Raw genomic sequence first — 19,994 nt, 5'->3', positions numbered from 1 at the left:
CCATGACAAGCCCTTGGTGATGTGGATGCCGTGGAACTTAACATTTGACATGTTTTTGTGTATTTGAATAATTTAGCAGACACTCTTATCCAGAGCAACTTACAGTAGTGAGCTCATACATTTTCATATTTGTTCGTACTCGTCCCCTGTCGGAATCGAACCCACAACCCTGGCGTTGCAGGTGCCACGCTCTACCAACTGAGCCTAATGGGACCAACTCTACTGCAGTTAAGTTGTTGTGGATTGGGGCATTTTCCCTCCTCTGCTTCCTGAAGTCAACAACCAACTCCTTTGTTTTGCTGACGCTGAGGGACAGGTTGTTGTCATAACACCACAATGCCAGTTCACTTACCTCTTCCCTATAGGCTGACTCGTTGTTGATGGTTATCAGGCCTACAACCGTGGTGTTGTCAGTAAACTTCATTATGGAGTTGGTGTCATGTAAATCCACACAGTTGTCGGTGAACAGGGAGTACAGCATAGGACTGAAGACACACCCCTGTGGGGTCCCTGTGTTAGGAGTCAATTTGGAGGAGGTGTTGTTGCCAAACTGCACATCCTGTGGTCTGCCTGTTAGTAAGTCCAGGATCCAGTTGCAGAGAGTGGTGTCCAGACCCAGGGTTCTGAGCTTGGTGTCGAGCTTGGAGGGAACAATATTGTTGAATGCTGAACTGTAGTCAACAGTATTCTTACACAGGTATTGCCATAATTCTTCTTGGATCACTAAAATTAGGATCTGTTTTAATCTATTTCATAATTATTTTTATGTTTATTGATCAGATATTATGCATTTTAGCACAATTTCCTCAACTACCAGCGGGGAAAAAAGTTAAAAACAAATTAATTTCTAAAATGTTTTAACATTGCCCACCTAATGAAAAGGCCTGAGTTAAACATAACACTGAAAACCAATATATTTCAAATAAATGTTGTTTTATTTTGTCATTTATCTCATTGCCGCAACGCATTACCTTTTCTGGATCTTGTTTTTTGCCATAATTACATGTTATTTTTATGTACACAAATTTAATAAAGAACAAATGGCATACTATCAGATTGAGCCAAAATTACTGACATTGAAATTGTATTTTTCCTAATATTTCCTAAAAATGGTGTTTGAAAAAGTATTGATGATGATGATAAACTGAAGTCATATGGTGGCAAAATCTAAATGATATCACAAACATTTAAGTTACTGACAACTGCTGCTACCTGTGCGTTTAGTACTTGCTGGATATTTCTATTTCTGTATGTTCATCATAAATGTGCAAATTGTATAATCTACCTGTCAAATTGCTTGTCCATGATGAAATGTGCGTGTGTGTTTATCAGCCAATCACAGAACAAGATCGAGTTCTGCAGAAGGACCCAAAGTCGTCGTATTCGCGCATGGATGATTTTATTTTTTATTAAAGCTGTACACTTGTATCTATTGAACACTTCGTATACTTTTTTTCATTGCATTTTGAATATGCTTACATTTTATATAATTTGTCAACCATATCCAAATAATACATACAATTTTTGTCCATTCCAACATAAATTGTGTCAGGCATGATTATGGTCAGGTTATTGGAGTCCTCAATGGTCAAACTCTGGACGACGTTCTTGCATTTAAAAGCCAAGTACTGTGGCTGTTATTTAATATGACACCGTTGAAGTGTAAGAGGACAGCATATCAAGAAAATCAGATATTATTTCTCAGAGTGGACGGCAAGTGGCAGCCAGAGAATGGCTCAAATGTTGGTGCTTCTCTCGACGGCTGCTTTGCCTTTACGGATCGCAGTAAAACCTTGTGTACGCAGTTCAGTGGTGTCGGCAAAGAATGTATCTGTGCTGCCCGTCTACCGTGGCTGTTCTGTCAGGGTAAGATTGTTTTATGTGATTATTCAGCCAACTGAAATTAGGTGTACGCTAATTAGCCATTCTAGTTAGCTAGTTCTATAGCGTTACAGCATACAATCAATCCGTGGCTAGAACTGTTATGACTGTCAGGACTATCTGTGCCTCTTAACTAAACTCCGCAACAACAAAAGTCACTTTTTCAGGACCCTGTCTTTCAAAGATAATTCGTAAAAATCCAAATAACTTCACAGATCTATATTGTTAAGGGTTTAAATACGGTTTCCCATGCTTGTTCAATGAACCATAAACAATTAATGAACATGCACCTGTGGAACGGTCGTTAAGACACCAACATCTTACAGACGGTAGGCAATTAAGGTCACAGTTATGAAAACTTTGGACACTAAAGAGGACTTTCTTCTGACTCTGAAAAACACCAAAAGAAAGATGCCCAGGGTCCCCGCTCATCTGCATGAACGTGCCTCCTAGCAGCATGCCAAAGGCATGAGGACTGCAGATGTGGCCAGGGCAATAAATTGCAATGTCTGTGCTGTGAGACGCCTAAGACAGCGCTACAGAGAGACAGAATGGACAGCTGATCGTCCTTGCCGTGGCAGACCACGTGTAACAACATCGGTACATCTGACCATCACAACTGCCTGAGTTACACCAGGAATGCACAATCCCTTTATCAGTGCTCAGACTGTCTGCAATAGGCTGAGCGAGGCTGGACTGAGGGCTTGTAGGCCTGTTATAAGGCACCAGACAACACCGTCAGCGTCACCCATGGGCACAAATCCACTGTCGCTGGACCATACAGGACTGGCAAGAAGTGCTCTTTACTGGCGAGTCGTGGTTGTCTCACCAGGGGTGATGGGTGGATTCGTGTTTATCGTTGAAGGAAGGAGTGTTACACCGAGGCCTGTATTCTGGATTGGGATCGCTTTGGAGGTGGAGAGTCCGTCATGGTCTGGGGCGGTGTGTCACAGCATCATCGGACTGAGCTCGTTGTCATTGCAGGCAATCTCAACCCTGTGTGTTACAGGGAAGACATCCTCCTCCCTCATGTGGCACCCTTCCTGCAGGCTCATCCTGACATGACCCTCCAGCATGACAATGCCACCAGCCATACTGCTTGTTCTGTGTGTGATTTCCTGCAAGACAGGAATGTCAGTGTTCTCTGGCCAGCGACGAGCCCGGATCTGCAAATCTGGTGTAGTCCATGAGGAGGAGATGCACTGCAGTACTTAATGCAGCTGGTGGCCACACCAGATACTGATTGCTACTTTTGATTTTTACCCCCCCTTTGTTCAGGGACACATTATTCAATTTCTGTTAGTCACATGTCTGAAACTTGTTCAGTTTTTGTCTCAGTTGAATCTTTTGTGTAAATGTTTGTATGAACATATGTTAAGTTTGCTGAAAATGAACAGTTGACAGTTTCTCTTTTTGTTGCTAAATTTAGCTAACATAGCTACTAACGTTACTAGGCAGTAGCTCAACTGACTAGCCAAGTAGCTAGCTAAACCAGCTATGATAACTCTAAATGCTTTCCTCTTCAGATTCTTGCACAAAATAAGTTGTCATCTCATGGATTATATTCATTTCATGGACTACTTTACTCTGCTGAGCCTCCAAAAGGTAAGACCCAAGAGCTGTGTCTAAAAAATGTCCTGTGTTAGACTGCATAGTTCTGCAGTTCATGAAGCTAATGCAAATTCAGATCAACTTATCTTTTGATGTAAGATCTCCATAAGGGAGATCTCCATAAGGGAGATCTTACTCATAAAGATTGGTCTAAGCGTCGACCTAGGTTGCCCTGACTCACTCTCCCAACCTAGATGGGTTCTATTAATCAACACTGGCTGGACCAATGTAATGCTATCATTCACTCTTGCTTGGCAAAGGGAAGGAATCACGTGGCAGGGGAGGCCGTCGAAGTGGCAGGAAAAGAGCAGGGGAAAATTGGTGGCGCCGCATGAAGAAGGTATGTCTTACAGTATTACTCCCTATCCCATTGCTTCCCAACCAGAGGTACTTGAAGACTCATGAGACTGTAGGCTAACTGCTAAAATGCATATGAGGGTGTACTCCAGGCAGAGCGAAATTCAGTTGGTGGCACAGTAACCAAAACCTTTTGGGAACCACGGCCCTATTCTGAGGGATGTTTACATCTACTCGTGTGATTTTTCTGAATGCAGATGCTTCAACATGGGACTTTTTAAAAGGATTTTTCTCCTATGTTGACCCTTTCCTCTGCCTTACTAGGGAGACATCCCATGGGATGAGAAGGAGTTCCGCGCCCTGGCAATGTTAGTAACTGGGATATCATCTGCCGCACTCTACAATCAGTTCAGTGACACAGCAAAGGAGATCACCTGGAAGGACTTTGTCCATCATTACCTTGGCAGAGGAATGGTAAGAACAAAATGAAACAATTCAGTGAGATTACTGTACATGGAAATGCATGCAGATTTTTAATATTCTTGATGTAATTGTTCAGTTACAGAACTTATTTTTTTGTTTCCATCGATTTGTCATGTCGGTTTCTTTACAACTAGGCCTTCCTAAACAGTTTATTCTCTTCACAGGTTGACCGTTTAGTGGTTGTCAACAAACAGTATGTGAGAGTCATTCTATTACCAGGAGCTGATGAGGTACGTGGAAACGGACCATTCCCTGGATCTGAAACGGTGACAAACTTTAGACGATAGCATGATGACTCGCTTGATTTAGATTCACTCAGGATGAATCATCTTTCAGTAGAATATAGCAAACAAGGTTTAAATGAAGTTAGTATTTTGTGGTTACATTGGAAGCTGCAGCCTTATCGACGAGGTTGACGTTATTGACGTGTGTTGGTGGTCTTTCCCCAGAGCCAAGTGTGGTTTAACATTGGTAGTGTGGACACCTTCGAGAGGAACTTGGAGGCGGCTCACGATGAGCTGGGCGTGGAGTCCTCTCATAGGACAGCTGTTGTGTACAGCTCAAATCGTGACTGGTGAGTTAATACACACGGGCTGCGCTATTAATCACATTTTAATAGAAATTGACATGCGCAATATCCATATCGCTGCGACTATTTGAAACGCCACTTAGCTGTCTGTAACACCATTTTTTTTAAATGTATTTACTTTTGATTTATTGCTCGAGTTGGTGCAGTTCTATCTCTCCTATTTTTGACACTTCCCAATCCCACACACACACCAAGCCCCGTCCTCTGTCTCTTAAGTAGGTAGTTCCTCATGCTCGAGATTACTCTGCATGCATTCACCAAACAAACACCATGCAGTCAACCGATTTTTCTAAACCGGAACAATGAGCATTTCCACTGATTCTTTAAAGACCTGCTCCAGAACTTTGACTAGGAAGTATTTTTTCCAAACTTACCGCATTGGGCTGGATGTGTTTTAATGTGTAGTTCATACATGCAGAATTTATCTTAAATAGCCACAATCTCAAGTTTGAAAGCGACTGTTTTCTGAAAGCCATACTAGGGTATTTCCCCCACATTGGGCCAGCCCCATAACAATTTGAGTTTCATCCAATGAGCTTCAGCCCCTCTCCATTTGAGTGACAGCTAGCAAGATGCACACAGCAGACTGAGGGGAAGCAATGACGTGGCGCACATATCTGTATGTGATGTAGTACCCAATTTCTGGGGCCCACTTTTTGCTCATGAATGCTACACTGAACAAAAATATAAACACAACATATAAAGTTTTGGTCCCCAAACATGAGCTGTTAAAAGTCCCAGAAATGTACAAAAAGCTTACTTATCAACAAAAAAAAAATATCTTAGTGAGCATTTCTCCCTTGCCAAGATCATCCATCTGACGGGTGTGGTGTATCAAGAAGCTGATTAAACGGCATAATCATTACACAGGTGCACATTGTGCTGGGGACAATAAAGGGCCACTTTAAAATGTGCAGTTCAGTCACACAACACCATGCCACAGATGTCTCAAGTTGAGGGAGCGAGCTATTTGCATGCTGGCTGCAAGAATGTCCACCAGAGCTGTTTGTAGAGAATGTAATATTAATTTTTCTACCATAAGCTGCCAATGTTGTTTTAGAAAATTTGGCAGTGCGTCCAACCGGCCTCCCAACCACAGACCATGTGTAAATGCCAGTCCAGGACCTCCACATCCGGTTTCTTCACCTGCGGGATCGTCTGTAATAAAGCCCTTTTGTGGGGATGAACTCATTCTGATTGGCTGGGTCTGGCTCCCCAGTGGGTGGTCCTGGCTGCCAAGTGGGTGGGCCTACCCATGGTGGCTGCACCCCTGCCTAGTCATGTAAAATCCATAGATTAGTGCCAAATTTTTCAATTGACTGATTTTCTTATGAACTGTAACTCAATAAAATCTAATTGCTTCGTTTAAATTTTTATTCAGTATACTTTCAGAAATACTGGCTAAAAAGTATACAAGTACCAGAGAATCTCTTTTAATATAAATCCACATTTTCTATATTTTACTATTAGTTTGTAACTTGTTCTCTGCAAAATGCTAGTTAGTTGGTCTTTAGCAAGCTGCAAATGTGCCCCAAAAAATGCTAATCTATAGCTAGCAGGCTAGCTAAATCCACTGATAGGGAAAATCCTGCTAGCAAACCTTTGCTCTAATACAGGCCGGTACCAGTGGTCGAGTATATCAGCATTTTTTTGTGCAACAGTTTTCTTAATCAGAGGAAAAGGCAAATAATATTCTGTTTGTCTGAATGTACCCATCGATTTCAATCTAATTAGGTTTCCATGGCAACCAACTCTTCCCTTTTTCATTTGTCATGCCAAACAAAAGTGCCCACTGTGTTCCAACCATAAAATTAGAATGATTATTCTATGAACAGTTTGCCCAAGTGAGTTGATCTATAATATCTAGTGAAATTGTAATCACAATATTTGGTACAAAAATTGCAATTTGATTATTTGCCCATATCGTGCTGCCCTAACTTGTTTGTATATCCTTGGGGGAACCTACAAATTACATTTAAATTGAATCTCAACCCCTTACCCTAATTGTAAACCTACACTTAAAATAGCGTTTGTCCTCATGGGGATGTGGGAAATGTCCCCACATTTTACTATTCTTGAGGGGATTTTGGGTATACACGAGGCTAGAAAAATACTACACACACCTCAGCAATTCATGCCTCCACCGGGCTAGACTCTTGCTCACCCCAAAATTGGAGGCAGACTTATGAGTCAAATTTCACAATCAAGCTGATGTTTTAACTGAGACCTTTTATAATTTGTCCTCCTACAGGACATTATTGATGCACGTGATCTCCACCCTGGGGCTGATTGGTTTCCTGCTCTTCTCCCTGCGACGGAGACCAATGGGAGGTGGTGATTGGACCGACTTCACCCAATCCAGCATAAGCGAATCACCAGCGAAGATGATGGACAACATAAACACCAAGTTCAAGGATGTTGCCGGCTGTGAGGAGGCCAAGCTGGAGATCCTGGAGTTTGTTAACTTCCTGAAGAACCCCCAGCAGTACCTGACCCTGGGGGCCAAGATCCCAAAGGTAAGAGATGGGACAACTGCAGTCATACTAGTCCTGAAACACCTTTCAATGTAACGTCAAGGGAGAAAATGTGTTTTGATTTTAGATGTGGTATGACTTTTCACAACCCATCACAAGTGAATGTCCCTTTTTTAGACTTTCATATCAGACACCGTTTCAGGTATTTTAAATCTTGTGTGTGTTCTCAGGGTGCTGTGCTCTCTGGACCTCCAGGCACAGGCAAGACCCTGCTGGCCAAAGCCACAGCAGGAGAAGCCAACGTCCCCTTCATCACAGTCAATGGCTCAGAGTTCCTGGAGATGTTTGTGGGTGTTGGGCCTGCCAGGGTGAGTACACAATAGAGCCAGAGGAAACACTTACTGCTGACTTCATAACATCCATTTCAAGTCAAATTATGCACATTTTAGATTATAGCTGAAAGTAGTTATAGCTAGCTAACCACAGGGATACATTTCGATCCATTTTACTGGAAATACTTTGCTTAGAGGCTGTGAATGAAGCTGTTTTTAGGACCTAGTATTCTCCCTGTAGGTGAGAGACATGTTTACCTTGGCCCGGAAGAACGCCCCTTGTATCCTGTTCATAGATGAGCTAGACGCGGTGGGCCGCAAGAGGGGCGGGGGAGATTTTGGGGGCCAGAGTGAGCAGGAGAACACTCTCAACCAGCTGCTAGTGGAGATGGATGGTAAGTATGGGTGAAAGTTTCCCCATCTAATATCACTATCATAATGTTTGTTAATTGGATATGTGTCCCCTGTTTGTTACTCTGTGATTTCATTTGTTATAAAGCTGTTATTGTCCACCATTACTCTAAATGGTTTACTTTGAACTGTAATGCATATACTAAGTTTCATTCCCTGGTATTTTTCTTCTAGGGTTCGATACCAGCACTAACGTGGTTGTCCTGGCGGGTACCAACAGACCGGACATCTTGGATCCTGCACTCATGAGGCCTGGTAGATTTGACAGGCAGATTTACATAGGTATGGAATCATAAAATTAAACTGGAGCTCAGGCAATTTCAGTGTTATGTCAACTTGCTGTATATTTGTATTGATATCTAATACCATTCGGTAAGACTATGTACACCTTACATAAGGACTTCATAACACATTTTATAACCCATACATAACAATTTTAAAATCAGCAGACTATATGAGCATGTCCACGTTTCAGGCCCACCTGACATCAAAGGCAGAGCGTCCATCTTCAAAGTGCACTTACAGCCCATTAAACTGGACCCTGCTATGGCCAAAGACGGATTGGCCAGGAAGATGGCTGCCGCCACACCAGGCTTCACTGGCAAGTTGAGCTGCTCTGTGTGAGAAGATGCCATGTTGATTATCTTGACTTTTTAAACATCCTCTCGGTCTTCATCAGGAGCCGACATAGCTAACGTGTGCAACGAAGCTGCCCTAATCGCTGCTAGACATCTCAACCCACATGTGGAAGGAAAACACTTTGAGCAGGCCATCGACAGGGTCGTCGGCGGTGGGTACAATGTCTTCCAGCGCCTTCTCTTATTGTGTCGTCTCTGCTTTGTAAATGTTACATATTTAGGAAGATTGGGTGGGGATTCAATGGAAACTTCCATTATTTCTCTCTCGCTATCTCCCTGTAGGTCTTGAGAAGAAGACCCAGGTGCTGCAGCCCAATGAAAAGAAGACTGTAGCATACCATGAGGCTGGACATGCAATAGTGGGCTGGTTCTTGGAACATGCTGACCCACTGCTGAAGATAATGCCCTCTTTTAAAGGCCTTGTTTTGTTTATTTGGTCGGGGGTTGCCAAACGAATAAGTAATATTACTATTAAAAAAGGTTTTTGAGCACTGCATACTATAAACTCTGCAGAACCCTCCACTCCTTTGTTGGTGTGAGTGAAGGCCAGCTGTTTGGCCTCTGACCTACACATGATTCAATAAAAGGAGACCTGTGAGACTTCTTAGTCATTATACTGTCCAACCATGAGTCTGAGCTTACTAGATCCCTGTGAAGGTAGCAGTCTGCAGTGGCCTCTTTGTGTGGCAGTTGAGGTCATTTCACGAGGTGCCCTATGTCAGTTTGTTTTGAAGCCTAGCCACAGTGTTGGGCTATGATTTGATGTGAATTATTTAATACATGATTCAACCACATGTGCATACAGTGAGATGGTGCCTTGAAAAGACATGGCATTTTTAAATTGTTACTGGAAATTTGAGCAGATAATTTCTCTTAATGTGATTTATGTACGTACCATATTTATATTTTATCAATCAGATACAAATATCAGCCAGGATCCGAATGACACTTTACTCTTTGTGCGCATCACCCATAGATATTAAATCACCTGCATGTGTAGGAGTGGGCCATTGCTCAAGGATTTGATTGATCAGGATTCGCATTTGCCGACGCCAATGGCGACAAGTGTTCTTACTGGGTACCTTCCATTAGGAAAATGTGGTGCCTGTCATTTGACTGGCAGCGTTTTAATTGACCGGATCCATATGCGTTGGTTGTGCAACCTGATTAGGGGGTCCTCCAACGGTGCTCAGAATGCCAGAAATCACATTTTTAGATTATTGGCGTTCAGTTTAACAGAACATGCAACTCTGATTCGACCATGTGCGTCGTTCTTACCGAATTCCGATGTTAGAATACATAGGTGGCGCGAGCAAAAGGCTCGGACGCTTTTCCTCAAGTACATTTAATTAAATAGCCAAAATTAGAAAAGGAAAAAAATAGGCTATATTAGAAAGCATGATTTGGCCACAGAGGAACATTAGCTTAAGAAAGAAGTTATGGCTTGTTTTAAATCGCATAGACTAGGTTCGGGAAGGGGCCGCAATTTGTGCAGAGCGAGCAGCAAATACCAAATTGAGTTACGACAGTCAGTGAAAGGCAGAGACTCAGCCAGGGATATCGCAATAATTCAAAATGCAGTCACGACAGAAATGGATATTGCTGTAAATAGAAGACATTGAAAAGACTCCAATCTGTCTTAATATCAACTTAATTGAGTAGCGTATCTTATTAGCACCAGCGGAGAACATCGGCCATATCCCCAGTAAGTGTGCATATTCACTGTCTATCATTGGGTCATTGCCAATTTTGTTAGTTTTTTTTAACAATTTCTTCCAGGTTAGTTGGAAGTCATACTGTATTTGTCTCCCCTTAGGCCCAGAGTTGGCTAGCCTGTAACTTGTCATTTTAGCAGAATATTTTTGAATGTCTAAAGTCATACAATGTAGTAGAATTGCATGAAATGTGTTGATGAAAGGACAACATTTTCCTGTGATATAGCCATGGCCTACTCCACTACTTTTTGCGAACAGTGATTATTAGACTATCTTACATATGTCTGCAAATGTGAGAATGCTTCATTATAAATGTGCATTTATTAGCTTCCCCGAACGTGAAACCCATGCACCGCCTAACTGTCCACATTTACTTTTCTTCAGCCAACAAGATGAGTAACGAACATCAAAATCACCAGCCTATATCTATCTACTATCCCCCATAGTAAAAAGTTTACCTAATGCTTGTCCTTCTGTGCCAGAATGCCTATTCCAAACAGACTCTGTGACAGTTATCTGATGATGGATCCCAAATTTATACAACCAGAAGGCTTATGGGCTACATGCAGAAAACATAAAAAAAGCAATGCGTCTCATGCAACAGATCAAAACGTTTAGCTTAAAATGTTGATAAACCATTATTTATTCACATAAGTGCAGAAATGAGCACAAGGCATCAGGCAACACAGGAATGTTCGTTCAGTAATGTAATTTGCGGGACAACACCATTGTTACCGAGATGAAGATATCCATTGGAAATGTAGGAGGGAATATGACTAGGATTGTGCCTTTGGCTGCTGGAAAATGAAATATAAAGGCTACTAGTTTCAATGGCGTAAGGAAGTCTTTATAAAATGAAATAACTGCCTGGTGGGAAAAATGTCTAGTGTACTTTGAAGCAAGGTAAATGTGTAGTTTTATGTAGTAAAACGTTAAGGTTTTAAACAATTAAGTACGTGTTTTCGAAATGCATAGGTTTCCAGCTCATTGCAAAGTGGTGTGAAGCGCTGAAGCCTGCGCTAGTTGCCTGTGCACTTGAATGGCATATGGGAATCTCGCTTCAATTTACCATTTTGAGGGAGAAAAAAAAATATTTTTTATTTATATATCTTTTTACATGTGATTGCCTTTAGAATTGTTGCGCAATGATGGGGCTTATTAAAGCACACGTTTCACTCCAGCATCAACAAACCGCTTTTAGAGCTGTATCAGCAGCTCTCACGCTACACGACTGGTATTTCAATCAATGACTCGGTTAAAATGAAATATTTCTCAATGCGATTTTTTTTCTCCTCCTACTGGACAATTGACCAGCTCCAATTGTATTTATCGGCTTTTCATTTTTTGTATTTTTTTTTTTACAAAATCCGGCTATTACCAGCTAACTGAAACACTGTCCGACACAAAGACATTACAGACAAAATACTTGCGCACACGTCAATGTTTTTAAATGCATCTATCAGTTAAACATACAGTACATGTCAGGAGGGAGACACAGTTGGACGTTGCAGCAGCAGGTAGGCCTAGCCTATAAAGAACAAACTAGTAACTACGTAGCCAATTCAAAATATATATTGTACCTGCTAGTTAACATTGTTTTCTTGTCTTGACCTAAACTTTCCAATGACACTCGCAAATAAGGCCATACAACGTTGATTTACATTTAGGAAAGATTCATTTTAAACTTTTATTTTTTTAAACAAATGATTCACTTCCTCACAGTGAATTGAATCATGTGACTCAAGAGTCTTAACAGTAATTTTAGGGAAAAAGATTAGATGTAGCACTTCTCTTGCATTATGTGGCTTCAACTTGTTTTGCAGATGTACTTCCAGTTGATTTGGGAATCCAATGTATGGGACATTGCAACTCAATAGATGCTAGTCAGCCTGCAAAGTAAACACAATTTTATTTTACCTTTATTTAACCAGGCAAGTCAGTTAAGAACAAATTCTCATTTTCAATGACTGCCTGTGGGTTAACTGCCTGTTCAGGGGCAGAACGACAGATTTGCAACCTTCCGGTTACTAGTCCAACGCTCTAACCACTAGGCTAACCTGCCGCCCCAGAAAAGGTACATTTCCTGAAGAGAATTTGTGGGCTTGCTTCAGCAGAATACAATTATTTGTAGCCTACCACAGCCATTTAATTTTCGATATATATTATACTTTGTGGGGCATTAAGTGCCTTGCACAACGAACGAAGATGGTGCATGGGATCAGAGCACCCTACCTGTGTTGATATACTTTCATAGAGACGCTGCAAATTGTTGGTCATGGAAACTTGGTTAAGTCATGGAGAAGTCATAAAATTCCATCTGTCAAAATGTGTATGAACCCTGGATTTGTAAAGTGGATTTTCTTTCACTATTCTAATGCCATGTGTTCCTCTTCTCTTCCTCTAGGTGTCCATCATCCCCAGAGGGAAGGGGTTAGGGTATGCCCACTACATTCCCAAGGAACAGTACCTGTACACGCGGGAGCAGCTGTTAGACAGGATGTGTATGATGCTGGGAGGACGTGTGGCTGAACAGGTCTTCTTTGAGAAAATCACCACAGGAGCTCAGGATGACCTGAAGAAGGTCACCCAGTCAGCCTACGCACAGGTACTGCAAGGATCATCAACTAGGTTAAGCCCCGGGACTTTTTTCTGGAGCGGATGGTCAAATTGACAGCAAGAAGCCCAAACAGAGATGTTTGACTAAAACATAATCATTTGAAACCTTCCTTACATTTTGTATCCTATCACGTGTCTGTATACTTGGGAACAGATGTCTTAAGTCAGTCACTTGGCGCTTGTTTTCCTGACGTTTTTACAGTCATGTCAAAATGTAAATTCCACACAAGGTTATCTGGATTTCGCCTATCGGATAGGATTAAATGCGTAGAAATAGGAGTCCCCATTCAAGTCAATGATTCGTCTGTTCTATTCATTCTATTTCTATGCATTTCATAATCTCTTATAGGTGAAACCTAGATGGCTTTTGAAAAACTGTGCCCAGAGCTTTTTAAATGACTCCCCAGATAGTCAAAAAAGCAATGGTCACAATTCAACAATATTGATAGGAATTTGTTTTGGGAAGTGTTGCTTTGTCATAGTACCTGTTCTATTTATGATTCCCCCCCCCCCCCCACACACACACACATCACTTCTGCCCTCCAGGTAGTGCAGTTCGGGATGAGTGAGAAGGTAGGCCACGTGTCGTTTGACCTGCCTCAGCAGGGGGAGATGGCGATGGATAAACCTTACAGCGAGGCCACGGCAGAGCTCATAGACCAGGAGGTCCGAGACCTGGTGGACAGCGCCTACCAGAGGACCATGGAGCTCATTATGGACAAGAGGGAGTGTGTGGACATGGTGAGACTTGCATTGACCTACATGAACATCATGTCGTTCCAAGATTTTCAGAGTACTCTTTATGCTGTCTTATCAAGGGTACACCATCTAAACTCAGCAGAAAAAGAGACGTCCTCAAACTGTCAACTGTTTATTTTCAGCAAACTTAACATATGTTCATACACTTACACAAGATTCAACAACAGACAAACTAAACAAGTTCCACATACATGTGACTAACATAAATGGAATAATGTGTCCCTTACCCGAGAGGTTATGTGGAACGTTAGCATCCCACCTGGCCAACATCCAGTGAGATTGCAGAGCGCCAAATTCAAATATAGAAATACTCATTAGGAAAACCATGTTTAAAGATTAACTTCTTGTGAATCCAACCACTGTCAGATTTCAAAAATGCTTTACGGTGAAAGCATACCTTACAATTATTTGAGAACATAGCCCAGCAGACAAATCATTACAAACAGTAACCAGCCAAGTATAAGAGTTACACAAGTCAGAAATAGAGAATTAATCCCGTACCTTTGCTCTTCATGTTTGTACTCAGAAGACATTCATTTATTCAATAAATGTTCCTTTTGTTCGATAGTCTCTTTATATCTGAACCTCTTTTGTTCGCGTTTTCTTCAGTAATCCACAGGCTCAAACGCAGTCTCAACAGGCAGACAAAAAATCTATGTATCCGTAAAGTCCATAAACATGTCAAACGATGATTATATTCAACCCTTGGGTTGTTTTTAGCCTAAATGATCTACAATATTTCAACTGGACAATAACATCGTCAATATAAAAGGTAAACAAAGGCAATCTCTCTGGTCGCGCATGAATAAGCTCTGACACGGCAGGGTCCACTCATTCAGACTGCTCTTATTCCCTCATTTTTCAGAATACAACCCTGAAACAATTTCTAAAGACAAGGCATAGGAACTGTAATTTGAGTCCTAAGTCAATAGATACTGTAATGGCATTGAATAGAAAACTACAACAAAAAATTCCTACTTCCTGAATTAATTTCTCAGGTCGCCTGCCAAATCAGTTCTGTTACACTCAGACATTATTTTAACAGTTTTGGACATTTTTGCGTTTTCTATCCAAATCTACTAATTTATATTATATGCATAGCCTATCTTCTGGGCCTGAGTAGAAGGCAGTTTAATTTTGGTATGCTTTTCATCCAAAATTCCAAATGCTGCCCCCTACCTTAGAAGTTAACAAAGGGGGAGGTCCATGTCTGTTCTGGCCACCAGCTGCGTTTAGTACTGCAGTGCATCTCCTCCTCATGGACTGCACCAGATTTGCCAGTTCATGCTGTGAGATGTTACCCCACTCTTCCACCAAGGCACCTGCAAGTTCCTGGACATTTCTGGGGGGATTGGCCCTCACCCGCCAATCCAACAGGTCCCAGACGTGCTCAATCGGATTGAGATCCGGGCTCTTCGCTGGCCATGGCAGAACACTGACATTCCTGTCTTGCGAGAAATCACGCACAGAATGAGCGGTATGGCTGGTGGCATTCTGATGCTGGAGGGTCATGTCAGGTAGAGCCTGCAGGAAGGGTACCACATGAGGGAGGAGGATGTCTTCCTTGTAACATACGGGGTTGAGAGTGCCTGCAATGACAACGAGCTCAGTCCGATGATGCTGTGACACACCTCCCCAGACCATGACGGACCATCCACCTCCAAATCGACCCTGCTCCAGAGTACAGGCCTCGGTCTAACACTCATTCCTTTGACGATAAACCCCAAACCGACCTTCACCCCTGAGACACAACTGGGACTTGTCAGTGAACTTTTTGCCAGTCCTGTCTGGTCCAACGACAGTGGGTTTGTGCCCATAGGTGATGTTGCCGGTGATGTCTGGTGAGGACCTGCCTTACAACAGGCCTACAAGTCCTCCGTCCAGCCTCTCTGTCTATTGTGGACAGTGCGCTCTAATGGAGGGATTGTGTGTTCCTGGTGTAACTCGTGCAGTTGCCATCCTGTACCTGTCCCGAATGGTATGATGTTCAGCTGTACCGATCCTGTGCAGGTGTTACACATGGTCTGCCACTGCGAGGACGATCAGCTGCCCGTCCTGTCTCCCTATAGCGCTGTCTTAGGCATGTACGGATTTGGCCATTTATTGCCCTGGCCACATCTGCAGTCCTCATGTCTCCTTGCAGCATGTTTAAGGCATGTTCACACCGATGAGCAGGGACCCTGGGGATCTTTCTTTTGTTTTTTTTCAGAGTCAGTAGAAAGGCATCATTAGTGTCCTAAGTTTTCATAACTGAGCTTAATTGCCTACTGCCTGTTAGTGTCTTAATGACCATTCCACAGGTGCATGTTTATTAATTGTTTATGGTTCTTTGAATAAGCATGGGAAACTGTGTTTAAACCCTTTACAATATAGATCTTTGAAGCTATTTGGATTTTTATGAAGTCTTTGAAATATATTTTTTTTCTGCGCTAAAACAACCTAGTTGTCCCTAGAGCTGCTCTTTGGCGCTGTCATTCCTGATGTGTCATGAATGTCACTGAGCTCACTGCAACATTACTGTTCTTTTCCTCTCTCCCCAGGTGGGGAAGTGTCTCCTAGAGAAGGAGGTCCTGTACAAGGCGGAGCTGCTGGAGCTGCTGGGGCCACGGCCGTTTAAGGAGAAGCTGACATATGAGGAGTTTGTGGAGGGGACTGGCAGTTTTGAAGAGGACGCCAGCCTGCCAGAGGGCCTGAAGGACTGGAACCAGGAGAGGGGACGTAGCTGAGGAGCCTGCCCCAGTTAAGGAGAAACGGGACCAATAGGCAGGACATCCAGTGACTGGCGACCTCTTAACCTAAAACCTATCTCAGCACAACACGCATCACTTCAATCATGTAGCCTAGGCAGAAGGGAGGGTTTGGGTGGACTTAGCATAGTACAGTGTCCAGGGACCTATTTATCGGAGTTCAAAGCAAACTTTCAAGCCCAAATTCAGATCTTTCATTCCCATTTTTGGGGTAAGCCACATTTTACTCAAAGGAAAAATATGATTGACAGTGGATGCATTGATTTGCTCTTTTTTTAGGACTTTGATTTACTTCTCTCTCCACATATGTTTCATATGTTTGTCATAACTGAATCATGTACAGTCGGGTACAAAATGATTGGCACACTTGATGAAGATGAGCAAAAAATACTTTATAAAATAAATGCATAGTGAGCTATATTTTTATGGGACTTTTTTTATAATACAATTGCTCCCAGAAGGGTAATCAAAATTATTTGCACCCTGTTTTTCAATACTGTTGAATATCTCACCTAAGGGCACTGAACCTTTTTTTCCTAAAATGTTTTATGAGATTGGAGAACATATTTGGAGTGATCTTAGACTATTACTCCATACTGAATCTTCCCAGATCCTTGATATACTTTGTCTGCCCTTATGGACTCAATTCAAACCACAGATTTTTTGAATGGGGTTCAAGTCTGGATACTGAGTTGGCCATGTCAAAATGTTGATTTTTGTGGTCAATTAACCATGTTCTTTTGTGGAATTTGATGTGTGCTTGGGGTTATTGTCTTGCTGGAAGATCCACTTGTGGCCAAGTTCAAGCCTCCTGGCAGAGGCAGCCAGGTTTTTGGCTAAAATGTCCTGGTACTGGGTGAATTTCACTGCACCGTTGACCTTAATATCTTACACAAGGTATGGGGTTCATTCTTTTGACACCAAAGCACCACGGGTGTGTGTGGCCAAACAGCCTCAGTATTTTTATCTTTTCTCATCTTTATCAAGGGTGCCTAATTTTGGACCTGACTGAACATCTGCACCATAAGACCAGATTGTTTTGATATGTTCAGCTATTTATTTAAAAAGGGACTTCCTCCCTGTAGAATGAAATTCACAACTGTATTTGTTTCCTTCCCTCAAATGAAGGCTACATTTCTAATCTTGTTCATCTTTATCTACCAATGACAGAGTTACTGGTTATGAAATATGCACTGCTTAGAGTATTAATATCGTAGGTCATCAAAATGCCAGAAATATACTTCCTTAGATGTGTGGCCATTTGCACTGCCTCCATCTCTCAGGCTTGCAATTGTAGGGTGTGAAAGCTTAAAGGGATACTTCAGGATTTTGGTAATGAAGCCCTTCATTTAGGTTCCAGAGTCAGATTAATTGTCTGATTTCAGTTTGAAAAAAGTTGCTAACTAGCATTAGTGCAATGCCTGGAAGTCTATGGTAATTGCTAGCATGCTAGTAGATTTCATAGACTTCCAGTCATTGCGCTAATGCTAGTTAGCATTGGCTCGCGAAACTACCTCTAACTTCTTTCATACTGGATGCAAAGACATAAATGGTGTCCGTGAGTTCATCAAACTCCGGCGACGTAGACAAAGGGCTCCGTTGTTCAAAATCCCGAAGTATCCCTTTGACCACAAATTATAACTGACTATGCTCAGCGAGTTTGTTTTTAAGGATGCTATGCTGCTCCAGGAGTGCGCTACTGTACATTTTTCAACAGCACATCTACAGAATTATAAACAAGTTGCTACCTCACTTCAAAGCGATGTATTAAACTCAATTGCCTTCGTATAGGTTTGACAATTTCCTGTATGTCAGTACTATAAATGTTTCCACCATTTTAACTGATCAGCACGGAAGATTCCTAATAGTTTATAATTATTGATTTAATACTCCAGTATTGTAAATATGTTTGCATAAAATGTATGTGTTGCTGGTGGTTTGGCTTGTGTGCACTTACCACTTTAACAGGCAAATTTACCTTATGTTCTCCAATTACTGGGGACAAAGTAGTTTTCCATTTGGATTATAAATAAGATGCTGTGTATGAAGGCAATGGTATACTACCATGTATAAAGCATGTTTTTGTTTCCTCTGCTTACTGCCACCAACCATCTGCTTGTAATTTCACAACTTTTAATGTTACTTTCAATAAACTGTTTGCATTTGATTTTGATTGCATTTGTGGTAATGTTTTAGTGTAGGTATTCATTTGAAGCTGTAAGGGGTTAAGCACAATGGAGTAATACTTTCAATGTCAAAGTACTTTTCAGTGCATGTTCTGAGACTAATGGAAAAATAAGTTTATATTCATTGTAATATGGCGTCTCACATGTAGTCCTCACCTAGTTCCAGTGCATTTGGAAATTATTCAAACCCTTTGACTTTTTCCACGTTACGTTACAGCCTTATCTTAAATTTGATTAGATATTGCCCCTCCAATCTATGTGATAAGTATTCAGACCCTTCACTCAGTACTTTGAAGCACCTTTGTCATCTTGGGTATGACACTACAACCTTGGCACATGTATTTGGGGAGTTTCTCCCATTCTATGCAGATCCTCTCGAGCTCTGTCAGGTTGGCTGGGGAGCACTGCTGCACAGTGATTTTTCAGGTCTCCACAGATGTTCGATCAGGCTCTGGCTGGGTCACTCAAGGGCATTCAGACACTTGTCCCAAAGTCACTTGCGTAGTCTTGGCTGTGCTTGGGGTCATTGTCTTGTTGGAAGGTTAACCTTCGTCACATCTGAGGTCCAGAGCGCTCTGGAGCGGGTCTTCATCAGATGTCTCGGTACTTTAGTGCGTTCATCTTTGCCTCAATCCTGACGTCTCCCAGTCCCTGCTGCTGAATTACATCCCCACAGCATGATGCTACCACCACCATGCTTCACCATAGGCATGGTGCCAAGATTCCTCCAGACGTGACGCTTGCCATTCAGGCCAAAGTGTTCAGTCTTGGTTTCATCAGACCAGAGAATCTTGTTTTAGGTCCCTTTTGGCAAACTCCAAGCAGGCTGTCATGTTCCTTTTACTGAGGAGTGGCTTCCATCTGGCCACTACCATAAAGGCCTGATTGGTGGAGTGCTGCAGAGATGGTTGTCCTTCTGGAAGGTTCTCCCATCGCCACAGAGGAACTCTGTCAGAGTGACCATCAGGTTTTTGGTCACCAACTTGACCAAGGGCCTTCTCCCCTGATTGCTCAGTTTGGCTGAGTGGCCAGCTCTAGGAAGAGTTTTAGTGTTTCCAAACTTCTTCCATTTAAGAATGATGGAGGCCACTGTTCTTGAGGACCTTCAATGCTGCAGACATGTTTTTGTTCCTTTCCCCAGATCTGTGCCTCGACACAATCCTGTCTTGGAGCACATGGCTTGGTTTTTGCTCTGACATGCACTGCCAACTGTGGGACCTTATATAGACAGGTGTGTGTGCCTTTTCAAACCATG

At 42.2% G+C, this 19,994-nt stretch overlaps 1 protein-coding gene across 1 annotated transcript; it reads left to right on the top strand.

The window, feature by feature from the left end:
• The first annotated feature begins 1,351 nt into the window (after positions 1-1,351).
• On the top strand, positions 1,352-18,720 carry LOC110493152 (mitochondrial inner membrane m-AAA protease component AFG3L1). The gene is made up of 16 exons (XM_021567412.3): positions 1,352-1,866; positions 3,408-3,486; positions 3,753-3,832; positions 4,114-4,263; positions 4,437-4,502; positions 4,722-4,846; positions 7,113-7,377; positions 7,566-7,703; positions 7,909-8,062; positions 8,253-8,360; positions 8,554-8,679; positions 8,758-8,868; positions 8,999-9,114; positions 12,836-13,036; positions 13,594-13,788; positions 16,347-18,720. The coding sequence occupies exons 1-16, from the start codon at positions 1,732-1,734 to the stop codon at positions 16,530-16,532; spliced, it is 2,235 nt and encodes a 744-aa protein (XP_021423087.3). The 5' UTR covers positions 1,352-1,731; the 3' UTR covers positions 16,533-18,720.
• Positions 18,721-19,994: the final 1,274 nt, after the last annotated feature.

Source organism: Oncorhynchus mykiss, chromosome 2 (assembly GCF_057628025.1).
Source record: "Oncorhynchus mykiss isolate SJ-2025 chromosome 2, ASM5762802v1, whole genome shotgun sequence".
Taxonomy (NCBI): domain Eukaryota; kingdom Metazoa; phylum Chordata; class Actinopteri; order Salmoniformes; family Salmonidae; genus Oncorhynchus; species Oncorhynchus mykiss.
The sequence above is the reverse complement of the archived record's forward strand: the minus strand, read 5'-3'. Positions and strand labels throughout refer to the sequence as shown.

Bases quoted from the DNA above. Each gene is read 5' to 3' on its own strand.
- LOC110493152 (XM_021567412.3), top strand. From the start codon at position 1,732: ATGGCTCAAATGTTGGTGCTTCTCTCGACGGCTGCTTTGCCTTTACGG. The intron at 4,503-4,721 runs GTACGTGGAAAC...GTCTTTCCCCAG, and splicing joins TATTACCAGGAGCTGATGAG to AGCCAAGTGTGGTTTAACAT. The intron at 8,361-8,553 runs GTATGGAATCAT...TCCACGTTTCAG, and splicing joins TGACAGGCAGATTTACATAG to GCCCACCTGACATCAAAGGC.